This window comes from Vipera berus (genome assembly GCF_964194415.1).
Source record: "Vipera berus genome assembly, chromosome: 4".
Lineage (NCBI taxonomy): Eukaryota > Metazoa > Chordata > Lepidosauria > Squamata > Viperidae > Vipera > Vipera berus.
In genome coordinates, this window is record NC_138206.1 from 112,455,583 (window position 1) to 112,468,742 (window position 13,160).

The 13,160-nt window shown below is 39.1% G+C and overlaps 1 protein-coding gene across 1 annotated transcript in view; it reads left to right on the plus strand.

The window, feature by feature from the left end:
• The window catches only part of KLHL1 (kelch like family member 1), a gene marked incomplete at its 5' end in the record, with an annotated part of 135,141 nt that overhangs the window by 83,257 nt on the left and 38,724 nt on the right, over positions 1–13,160 (plus strand). Inside the window, one exon of the mRNA XM_081326408.1 lies at positions 6,408–6,594. Within this exon, the coding sequence (XP_081182534.1) occupies positions 6,408–6,594 (187 nt within the window). The remainder of the gene's footprint in view (positions 1–6,407; positions 6,595–13,160) is intronic.

The following is a 13,160-nucleotide window of genomic DNA, read 5'->3' on the forward strand; positions in this document are numbered from 1 at the left end:
GAAGCTGAAGAAAATGCCTTTCACCTCTAATAGTAGAAAGCTTTTGGGGACCAGTGAACCAGCAATTATTCTATGAGGGCAATTTGGAAATAAACTTCCATTTGGTTATCAATGACAGAACTTTTATTATGCACATTAGAAAATTACGACTTTACATTACTTTTCCACATAATCGCCATTCAAATTGAGGCACTTATAACATCTTACAAGGTTTGAAAATCCTTAGCAGTAGTCGCTCGGTGCCAAATCTGGGTTATGGGGGGGGTGATCAAAATCATCCCAACGGAACTGCATCAAAAGTTCTTGGGTGTGCCTAGATGTGTGTGGGCGAGTATTATTGTGAACCAACGCTGCACCAGAAGTCAGCATGCTGCAACACTTTTTATGGATGGCTCATCTGAGTTTTTGTAATGTTTCACAGTAGACTTCTGAACTGATGGTTGAACCACGCTCCATGAACTTTACCAGCAGTACCGCTTTGGCATCTTCACATTTGGTGGGATTTTCTATGGCACTACTGACATTTTGCTGAGCGCAAAAGAATTGAGGCCTTTGAACTCTGGTGCTGGAGAAGACTCCTGCGAGTCCCTTGGACTGCAAGGCGATCAAACCGGTCAGTCCTAGAGGAGATCAACCCTGACTGCTCTTTAGAAGGCCAGATCCTGAAGCTAAAACTCAAATACTTTGGCCACCTAATGAGAAGGAAGGACTCACTGGAGAAGAGCCTAATGCTGGGAAAGATCGAGGGCAATAGAAGAAGGGGACGACAGAGAATGAGGTGGCTGGATGGAGTCACTGAAGCAGTAGGCGTGAGCTTAAATGGACTCCAGAAGATGGTAGAGGACAGGAAAGCCTGGAGGAACATTGTCCATAGGGTCGCGATGGGTCGGACACGACTTCGCAACTAACAACAACAACTGACATTGATAACCAAAAGGAGGTTTATTTTTGAATTGCCCTCATATAACTACAAATTCTTTATTCATTATGTAATATGTAATCTGGAATTTCTATGTGCATTCTCATGCAACATTAGATTGCTCAACTTGTTTGAGTTTAGAAACTAATAAATTAACTAGATTTCTCACCATCTCTCTAATATCATTGCTTGTGCTGTCTACTAAAATTCTCTTTCAGAAGCATAAAGCTGGTAAAATTCCTATTTAGCAAAGACCAAAGACCTATATTGGTCTGAGGATGAGAATGCATAAAATGGTAATCGAGATTTCATTGCAAAGACATTTAGATATTTAAATTGAAGAAGCTACTTTATGCCATAGGATGGGACCCAAGGGAACTTACTAGAACGGAAAGCATGAAATCTTTCTTCAGTTTTTTTAAATGGAATTCTTTTATTAAATTTTGGAACTTGAGTATAAAAAGGAAAGTTTTGAAGTTGGGATAGTCTGCATACTCAAGATGATCCTACATCCTTAAAATATCAGCAATGTTTGGTGCTGTTCTCTCCATAATAAATATCATGGCTGGTTGAGAGATTCTGGGAGTTGAAATCTACCCATCGTTAAGATTGCCAAGGCTAAGAAACACAGTTGTGGACCTTCTGAAACTACAAAGAAATGTTGCTAGATCTCAGGACCATCTTAGTATCTTCATATTTCTTGTGATTTTTTTTTTGAATTTCTGATTAATTCTGTGGGATCCTGCCACCTAGGTACTTCTGTTTAGTTGATCATTAAAGTAAAGGTAAAGGTTCCCCCGCACATGCGTGCTAGTCGTTTCCGACTCTAGGGGCCGGTGCTCATCTCCGTTTCAAAGCCGAAGAGCCAGCACTTGTCCGAGGACATCTCCGTGGTCATGTGGCCGGCATGACTAGACACCAAAGGCGCACGGAACGCTGTTACCTTCCCACCGGAGTGGTCCCTATTTTTCTACTTGCATTTTTACGTGCTTTCGAACTGCTAGGTTGGCAGAAGCTGGGACGAGTAACAGGAGCTCACTCTGTTACGCGGCACTCGGGATTCGACCCGCCAAACTGCCGACCTTCCAATCGACAAGCTCAGTGTCCTAACCCACTGAGCCACCGCGTCCCTAGTTGATCATTAGATGTAGATAATTTCAGTCTGTGGCAGGCTAAACCTCATGGAATGTTTCACTCATTATGAAGTAAGAAATGCAAAAATATTATTTGTTCACATCAAGACTCTACAGCCAAAACCAGAAATGCTGTCTATGTTGCCTCTATTCAGACATTTTGAACAACTGTGATCTTCTTGAACCTGTGCATATTTCAGTAAGCTAATCTCTGGTCCTCACTGTGAGCATAATACCTTCAAAGTGAATCCATTGTAGATTGTCTACTGTCTGAAAGGATACAAGCCAAATGATTTTTTTTTTAAAAAGGTTATAAATTAAGATTGGACTCAGGTAGAACATTTTTCCCCCTCTTTTGCTCTTTTGCTTGTTGCTATTACGTTGACATATGTTTATCATGTCCTTCTAATGAAAATTGTCTTTCTCCCTCTCTCTGTGTTGGTTTCATGTATCATCAAGGGGATGATAGGGAATGAATTAGATCACATTTTGGGAGTTTTTGAGTAGTGGCAGATATGGAGGGATTGTTGTTGGTCCTGAAAGCAATAAAGATGGTTAATTTTCTACCTGAGAGTGGTTGCATGATGCGTGCTTCCAGTTTGTTGAAGTAAAAGCTAATGATTTTTATTTTATTTTATTTTTTAGTTCTAAGATGATTGGAGTCTCACTTGCTTAGGTTAATTAATTCTCCCTTTCTTACATTAGGTTGATTCAGAATTATCATCTCCATCTTCATCATCATCATCAATGTGGCAGTGGACTAGGACTGGGGAGAGACGGGTTCAAGTTCACCCTGAGCTGCACACATTCAGTAGGTGACTTTGAACCAGTCCCTCTTTTTCAGCCTAACTACCTGTATATTTCCACATCTTGAGGTAAGTTGGACTGAACAGAGAGACTGGCCGGAAGTTATTCTTAAAGTTAATTCCCTGGTCAATTTGAGAATTTGCAATTAAATTACCCTCTCACTGCACCAGGCAGAATGTCCCAATAAGAGCGTAAGTTGGTATCCTTTTAACAAGATCCAGAAAGACAGAAGACTGAATATGAGTGTAATCGAGAAGCAGGTTAGAAGAAAACATTTGTGTTTTCCTCTGACCTGTGCTGTTTGAGAGCAAGCTTGGTCTAGTGGTCAGGCACCAGGCTAGAAACAAGGAGACTGTGAGTTCTAGTTCTGCTTTGGCCACAAAAGCTGGTTGACTTTGGGCCAGTCGGTCTCTCTCTCTCTCTCAGCCAAACTCACCAAATTGTTGTGGATTCAGCTTTTTAATTCTGAATTTTGGCTTGCATGAATTCAGCCTTTACCTTTCAATCAACCTCAACCCTCCGAAATTCATTACTGGATCTCAAGAAATCATTTTTCCCCCCAATGTATCGCTGCTTTTTCCTGCGCTTAGTACAGAAAGCAGATAGCTTTTTTTCTACCTGCATCTTCTATTAATAGTGATGGAATTAGACTTGCTGAGTCTCAACTACAAACGGCAAACTGAAGTCTCAAAGGCAGCTCGATCTTCTACCTCTTCTTTGCTACTTTTACAACAACTTTCGGACGTCCTTAACGTTTTTGGGTGGGGAGTTTTCCTAGCATACAGATTGGCTCCATGCACAAGTTGTGTTGGCAAACACATAAGATTGTGCTGTCAGGCCATGCATATGTTGCTTAGATATTACAGAGAGAGGAGTGGAAAAATATTGCCTGTCCCTTGATGGAGAAACGGTTACAGATACGTAAGATGCATTATTTATTTCTGAACAAACCCCTGTACAATTCCCCTGTGGATGCATGGCAGGGAAGCAGAGTTTATGATAGCACAAGGGCAGCAGCTAATTAAATTTTAGTTATTCTGTGCCACACTCTGAGAAGATGAAATGCACAGGGACAAGAGCCTAATGTTTGCTTTGCAGACTTATTGAACTAATGTTATGGGTTAATTTACTATAAGGGAGATTTTTACAGCATCAGCAACAGCCATAATTTCTAAACTCATCCCTGTTAGACAGTAAAACTAGTTATATATTTGGACTGTTATCCAAGAATATATTTAAGCTTTTTTATTGCTATTATTGTTGTTTAAACTGACATCAGACATTAGTTCCCAGATAAATCTCTGGGATATATCAAGTGACCTTATTTATACCAGTTTAATCAAAGCTGGATGTGAATTTGAGAGATAGAAGTTCTGATTTTGGTGCAATCATTAATTCTTTGGGTCGTATGAGGACTTTGATACATCAGACAGAGCATTCAGTCTACCTTAAAAAGTGAGGATCTAGTTTGCTTTTTGTCTCAGTTTTACTGTCTCCTGATTTTTCTTTCAAATTTAAATTCACTGGGTTAGCATTGAGTCTACCATCCTGGAAAAGCTATAGACAAAAGACAAAATAAACTAAATATAACTTAAAATATTGTTCTAGAGGGAGTCTTTAAATGGCACGATACATTCTAAAATTAATATTTTATTTATAACTTGCAATTTCTTAAATTGGCTATTATACTGTATAGGTTGTCTCTTTATCCATGCCTTTCCTCTTTGCTCAGATAACCTAGAGCATATTTGCCTGGTACTATTCCTTATTGTAAAGGGACGCGGTGGCTCAGTGGGTTAGGACGCTGAGCTTGTCGATCAGAAGATCGGCAGTTTAGCGGGTCGAATCCCGAGTGCCGCGTAGCAGAGTGAGCACCTGTTACTCGTCCCAGCTTCTGCCAACCTAGCAGTTCGAAAGCACGTAAAAATGCAAGTAGAAAAATAGGGACCACTACGGTGGGAAGGTAACAGCGTTCTGTGCGCCTTTGGCGTCTAGTCATGTCGGCCACATGACCACGGAGACGTCCTCGGACAAGCGCTGGCTCTTCAGCTTTGAAACGGAGATGAGCACCGGCCCCTAGAGTCGGAAACGACTAGCACGCATGTGCGGGGGAAACTTTATCTTTACCTTTTTATTCCTTATTGTAGCATGACTACCAAGTCTCTTTTGTTTCACTTTTTGTTTCCTATTTTCTCAAGGATGAACTTATTTCTATTGGATTTATTAGCATCTCAGTGCATGCCACCATGTTCTCTCTTACGCACAAAGGCATTCCCTTCCTTGGAACCTTAGGAATGTAATCTTCCCTCTTACACTTTTATGTTTGCAATCATTATCTCTGGATCTCCTCCTCCCAAACCATGTCCCTTGTGGTGCTTTCTCTATCATCTTTGAGAAGTTGACCAGAAGCATCTGTCACATTTTCTTCTTCTTCTTCTTTGTGGAGTTGCTTATAAAGTGAGCAGATGTTTCAGAATGTAATGATCAAAGAAATCTCAGCAATTGTCATTCTGATTCCTGCTCTTTAAGAAAGTCTCTTTCCATTACCCATTTGCAAGCTTAATAAATGGTCATCACCATCTGTATGTCATTGCTTATGTTCTTTACTGCAGTGCTAATTCTCTTATTCCCAGACAAGGTTCTTTGCAATTCTTCAAAGTTGCATTGTCCAAGAGGGATATTGGCTGGAGTTGATTATGGCCATTTGAATGTCAGCCACTGTTTCGAGGCACAATTACGGAATATATTATAGACTATCTATAAACATTATGGAATATATCTTAGGCTACCTATGTTCCTGTCAATATAGCATTGTTTTAAAAGAAACCATATTTCCCAGTTGTTACAGATCTCTAGTCCTGTCTTTTTCCTGGAGTAGTTTATGGTCAAGATGTTTTGGGCAGTAAAGGATAAGAACATCAGGAAAACAAGATTTTTTCCCCCAGGGAAAATAAAATAAAATAGGGAGATTTAGGACTTAGATTTCCTTTCCATGACGTTGGGTAAGAAAAACCAGGTATCATTTCTGATTGAGGGATCTTTTCATAAGGAAAAAGATGTTTCCATAGGGAAAAGAGGGCAACATCAATTGCAGAAATTCTGGAATTTCTTGAGAAAAATAAAATAAAATAGGAATTAATATTATGCTTTCTAAGACTACTGTTTAAAAGAATATTCCCCCATGCACAGAAGTGTCATTCTGTCTCCTGTTCTCACAATTTCATGGTAATGTACCACTTCTTTGAGAAGTAGGATAGCTCACAATTGAGTTTCTTGCTTGCCATGCTGATACATTGTAAAACCTCATGTGACTATTTCATTGATTATTGCTCCAAATAAATCTATGGCCATCTTGTTACCTGTTGATCTGAATTGTCGTCCTTGTGGATTTAGTTATGCCTTTTTATTTACTAAAAGAAAAAGGCCTCCTCAATGTCCTCTGCAAGCCCAAGCATTCTACATACCTGAAGCTTGTGAAAGGAAGTGTGAGGATCGGGCCATAGAAAAGTAGAATATCACTATTAAATCACAACTTGTATGATTTACAGATTTTAGCGGACCTGGAAAACCATGCACTTTTTAAAGATGACTTGGAATGTCAGAAGCTAATTCTGGAAGCCATGAAATACCACCTTTTGCCAGAAAGACGAACACTTATGCAAAGTCCAAGAACAAAGCCAAGGAAATCTACCGTTGGGACCTTGTATGCTGTTGGAGGAATGGACAACAATAAAGGTACCAGTTAAGAGTTGTTTTCCAAGGATTTCCAAGGATTACTTTTCTTTCATGTACTCGCTCTATATCCATTTTTTAAACTTCTCTGGTATGAAAAAAAAAATTCCTGACAGTGAGAACAATTAACCAGGGGAACAGTTTGCCTTCAGAATTTGGGGGTGTTTCATTACTGGAGGTTTTTAAGAAAAGACTGGACAGCCCATTGTCTGAAATGGTATAGGGTCTCCTTGCTTGAGTAGGGGGTTGGACTAGAAGACCTCCAAGGTCCCTTCCAGCTCTATTCTGATTGAATATTTGATTCTGACTGATTGATTGACCAGCCATAGTGTCTTCAAGATTGTAAGCCTTGGTGGAGCAGTGGGATAATGCCTCCTTAAGTAACACCAGCTGCCTGCAATTAGTGCAGGTTCGCATCCCACCAGGCTCAAGGTTGACTCAGCCTTCCATCCTTCCGAGGTAGGTAAAATGAGGACCCAGATTGTTGGGGGCAATTAAGCTGACTTTGTAATAATGCAGCTTGGGGGGGGCAAAGCCCTAATAAGCAGGCATATACATAGAATGAAGGCTACTGCTAATGCTTGTAAGCCGCCCTGAGAAGGGCGGGATATAAATGTAATAAAAATAAAAAAATAAGTATCGTAAATTACCCTAATCAGTTCCTGAGTGATTAAAAACTAGATAAAGTAGTAACAAATAAAGAGCCCAAAGTTGACCACAATGTGTCAAGTGGATAATGGTATAAAAGTCTTGTGGTGCTTTACTGTTTTTGATACTTTTAGCAAGTTGATGGGAGGGAAAATATATCTACTTATCTCCTATTGCTTTCTCTTGGGTCTCTCTCTGGTTGTTATTTGAACAAAGTGTTCCCTTTCATCTTATTTGTTCAGTAATCTTGTCTCATCTAGATTGTCAAACATAGTTTCTGGCAGGTGGGACCCTGAAACAAAGCTGAATAAGTATCGCATAGGTCATTTGTTGAACCAGAGAAATCTAAAATGTTTATAATAATAAAGTTGGAAGGAACTTTGGAGGTCATCTATTCCAGCCCCCTGCTCAGGCAGGAAACCCTATACCATTTCAGACAAGTGGTTGTCCAGTCTCTTCTTAAAGACTTCCAGTCTTGGAGCATTCACCACTTCTGGAGGCAGGTTGTTCCACTGATTAATTGTTCTAACTGTCAGGAAGTTTCTCCTCAGTTCTAGGTTGCTTCTCTCCTTGACTAGTTTCCATCCGTTGCTTCTTGACCTGCCTTCGGGCGCTTTGGAGAATAGCTTGACTCCCTCTTCTTTGTGGCAGCCCCTGAAATATTGGAACACTGCTATCATGTCCCCCCTTGTCCTTCTCTTCATTAGACTAGACATACCCAATTCCAGTAACCGTTCCTTGTAACTTTTAGCCTCTAGTCCCTGATCATCTTTGTTGCTCTTCTCTGTACTCTTTCTAGAGTCTCAACATCTTTTTTACATCGTGGTGACCAAAACTGGATGTGGTATTCCAAGTGTGGCCTTACCAAGGCATTGTAAAGTGGTATTAATACTTCACGTGATCTTGATTCTATCCCTCTGTTAATGAAACCTAGCACTGTGTTGGCTTTTTTTGGCAGCTGCAGCACATGGCTGGCTCATATGTAAGTGATTGTCCACTAGGACTCCAAGATCCCTCTCACAGTTACTACATCTGCAGTCACATCTGCAGTGACAGCCTCAAAGCATCCAAAAAAGGGCATGTGTACATACAAAGCCTTGCTCCTTTGCAATATGTGTTGCACCCAATGCATCCCTGTAAAAAGGGGCAGGACTTTGAATAGCCAGTCTCACCTGCCATTTTGAAGCCGGTAACCATTGTTAGTCAGAATACCAGAGAGAATGTATAATTGAGTGAAAACCAAATCGTCTTGGGGTACTCTGCTTGGACAGTAATCCAAGCTGGAGCTTTTTTTTTTTTAATTCCATTTATATCCCGCCCTTCTCCGAAGACTCAGGGTGGCTTACAAGGTTAGCAGTAGCCTTCATTCTATGTATATGCCTGCTTATTAGGGCTTTCACACACACCCCAGCGGCATTATTACAAAGTCAGCTTATTGCCCCCAACAATCTGGGTCCTCATTTACCTACCTCGGAAGGATGGAAGGCTGAGTCAACCTTGAGCCTGGTGGGATGCGAACCTGCACTAATTGCAGGCAGCTGGTGTTAGCTTCTTCTGGGTTTCCTGTAGGAAATGCTATATAGCATGGAACGTTTAAATTAAAAGCATATAACATACTAGCTTCACAATCATAGACCACTAAACAATTTTCAGAGGCATAGAGTAAATGGCTTCTTTCTTTTGACTGTTAGACAAAACACTTTAAAAACAGCTAGCTTTTCTAGCCAACGGCCTTGAATTTATAATTGCACTGTAATTTACATATATTAGACTTTTCTCTACAATAATTAAAGTTGACTTTTTAAAGTGCATTCTTCTAAGCCTGATCATGAAAAAAAATGAGAGTCCATTGGGCAAGAAAAAAATGAGCAGTGTTTGATGTTTATGGCCCTGTAATGCCTTAGCTTAATTTACTTCTTTTTCCTAAGGTTCTTCTTTAAGTATGCACATGGTTTACATTTTGGAAGGTTTGCCTTGTTCCTTCACATTGCACCCTGCGAAAATTAAAAAAAAAACTATTTTATGTAGTTGTGAAATAAATATTTTCGTGAACCTGTACAGTCTTTGAATCTGTCGATGATCTGGGAAAACTGCCAAGTAATAGTTGCTAATGTATTTGCAGGTTTTTTTTTATTATTAGACCAATAATTCCTCCTATACAGAATGAAATCAACCATCTGCTTTCAGACAGATATAAAATTAACAGTTACATAAACGTTAATGATGCACTTGTGTTCTTTTGGTTTATGGACACCGAGAACAAGCTCACCTTGAGGCTTGGCTAAGCAAAATCTTGGGAAGTTTTCCAGGCAAGTAGGTGAAAGTAGTGACATTTTTAAAGACAATCTGCCCCTCGTGGATCAAAAGTGATGATCTGAGAGCAAAATGCAATTTAACTTAAGAAACTACTTTGCTTTTTAAAATCTAGTCTCCTTTTTAAAACTGCTTGGAATAACATCTTGGTATGCCCACTATTTGAAAAGCCAAAGACCAAAAGAATTACCATATCTAGAATTTGGGGGGAGAAATAAGCTGAAATAAACAGGGTAACAGGATTTATGATAAGGCAACTAAAATGACAAATAGGATTATTGAAACTGTACACTTAACCGTTGTAAATCAAAATAATGAGAATTGCCTTAATCTAATGTTTTGCAAAGAAAGATACTTTGGGGAAAGGGGAAATCAAATGAAATTAACATATGGAATATTGATCATAGAATTAATTGTTAAGGACTGTCTGATAAATGTTACTCAGACAACATTCTGTTTTACAAATTACTGAATGATTTATGTTATGTTAAAAAAATTCTAATAAAATATTTATACAAAGAAAAAGAAAAAAGAATTACCACTATGCTGTTTCACAGGCATGAAATAATTAAAAAGGAAAAAAAAGAGAAAATTCTAAAGGTCTCTCTGAATCAGCTCATAAGGAAATAAGTAACAAAAAAAAACATACATAGTTTCCTGACAAAGTGCTAAACATTAAAGCTATGCAAAAAAAATTCACCAGGAGCTTTGGCGATAATCCCAAATTTGTCCCCAGAGGAAAAAGTTCAGAAAAAGGCAGAGCTTTGAACTTTGATAGAACTTGCCGGGAAATAGAAAAATCTGGAATAGAACTAGTAGCTTTTATGAACAAAAAGCAAGATGGAATTTGGAAGGGGAAAGTGCAGTCAAAATGCTGACCTATCCAGAAGAAAAGTAATAATTAATTGTGTTTGGATTAGGGTTTTCTTTATTACTTTGATAAATTAATGTATGTCTTCTGGATAAAGAACAACATGGCACCCATAATTCAGGAAATTTTAATTTTCTTTTCAACACAACAAACCATTTCTTTGTATCGCACTGTCCTTTGGGGGATAGTCCGACCACCATAAATAATAATAATAATAATAATAAAAGTTAAATAGCAATTAAAATTATACAAATATAAAACCAAGAGCCACCAGGATATATTTACAGTTTTAATAAATACAGGGCTTGCACAGTCACAATGTCTTTAGCCTAGCTATCATCTAATGGAGGGGTCTTCAAACTTGGCCCTTTTATGACTTGTGGACTTCAACTCCCAACATTCCTCAGCCAGCATGGCTCACTATGGAAACCTCTCTCATTCCCCTCAGCATGGCTGGCTGAGGAATTCTGGGAGTTGAAGTCCACAAGTCATAAAAGGTATGTGAGACGTTGGTCTGGAGATTTAGTTGCACAGATACTTGGCTAAATAAGCAAATAGGTACAGAGAAATTCTACACTCCAATAATTCTTATCATGCTTTTGTTCTTTTGAAACCTCTAGAAAAATATCCCTTCTAATCTAAGTTGGCTTAATAATCATCTATACTCAGGTTTCATGAAGAAGATTGAATAAGAACCTTCAAAGTCCTGAAAATAAATCATTGCAGAAGCAGGGGGAAAAAAGAAGTGGAGAGAGCACAGGGAAAATGCTGAATATCCCATAATAGCCTGTCAAAATCTCTTCAGTGTAGCAACTACTGAGAGCTTGTTAGCAGGGAAAAAAACGTTAGCTTAGGAATAACATCCAAGGCATTTTAATTTAAGACTTTCACCTGTTCCAATTTATTATTTAGAAAATGTATTTGTTTATGGAAATAATGCCCTGAATAAGCTTTCTGTTATTTTTTTTAACATAAATTTATCATTTCATAGTGATGTCAAGCTCATTCTTAAACTTTGGGAACAACATGACCGATATCTATATATGTTTCCTAGGAGATATTTTGCTGTAGAATTTCAAGACTTTATAACAGCATTTGCAGTTTAGGTTCTATTTGGGAATAAGATTAATAAGCACAGAACAGGATGTGATCGACCCAAATCTCACATCTCTAATATAGGATAAAGGTGTGCTGTTGAGAAGACTGCTTGCAGTTGAAGAGCTGATCTATTTCAAACCAATTTTCATAACATAAAATTCAATGCCAAGTTACTAAAAGAAATAAATCATGTATGAAATATTGTTATAGTACTAATAAATATTATTGTAACTCTTAAAGGCCAATCTGAAAATTCATTGTAGTTTTAAATACTTTAGCTACATGATATATAAAAGTAAAGGTTTCCCCTGCCCGGTTGTGTCTGACTCTAGGGGGCGATGTTCACCTCCATTGCTTAGCCAAGGGAGCCAGTGTCGTCCAAAGACATTTCCATGGACGTGAAATGGTACCTATTGATCTACTCGCATTTGCATGCTTTCCAATTGCCAGGTAGACAGTTGCTGGGGCAAGGATGGGAGCTTACCAGTGGTGAGATTCAAATATGTGAACAACTGGTTCTCTGTGTGGATGCCGCTTCCGGAAGTCTATTCTGGGCCTGGGCAACAAAAAATTAACTACTGGTTCTGCAAAAGTGGTGTAAACCGGCTGAATGCCACCACTGGAGCTTACCCATCACACAGCACTGAGGTTTCAAACCTCAGTGCTGTGTGTGTGTGTGTGTGTGTGTGTGTGTGTGTGTGTGTGTGAGGTTTTCGCGGGTGTTTGTATGTGGATCTTTGGTCATTCGGGTTTTCCCCCTGCATAGAATAAAAGGTGTAGGAGCAACGTTTCGACGGAATCCCATCCGTCATCATCAGGCTGGTGGCTTCAGCTTCCTTCTTCTGGGAAAAGCATGTGGTAGTGGCTGTTTGTTCCTCTTTTTTCAACTGCCAGAGGGGGTGTGTTCTGTGGGTGGAGGTGTGCTCTGATTGGGTGGGGGATTAGGTGTGTTCTGATTGGGTGGGAGTGTGTTTTGAATGGTGGGTGTGTTCTGATTGGGTGGGGGTGTGTTTTGAGTGGATGGGCTGGTCTCAGCTGCCAGCCTTACACAAAGCCGAACAAAAGCAGCACAACTCACCAGCTCAGGTCTAAGGCTGGCAGCTGAGACCAAACTCACTGTTAAATATGTAAAATCTCATAAACTGTTTATCTGTAGCATGGAAGTGTATAATTAATTACAGTTTCATAGAGGCACATTTTCTAATCCTATCTACTTTTTACAAAATGCTTCCAAAATAGAAATTTCCAATTCTCTTTGAACTTATGCAAAATTTGAATGGCAGCTCTAATTTCTACAATTCTATAATGGCTATAGGCTTACATTAAAAAAATGGTTTACAGGAAGATGTGTGAGAGACAGCACTAAGTGATGTTGAACAGGTCAGACTGCTCGCCTGAAATCAAATCCCCAATGAAAAAAAATAACCTCTTGCCAAATATAAATTAAGACGTGAGTATACAAACATGCAAAGATAGCCTTTGGGTATGTCATTGTTTACTCTTGGGGGAAAAAAAAGAAATAACTTCTCTCTTCCAGTACAGTGAGTTAGAAGGAACATGCCATATGACCCATAAATAGTTACAAATCAGTTTCTAAAAGATTTTGTACCGACTTCTATTGCAAAATTAGTTCTAACGC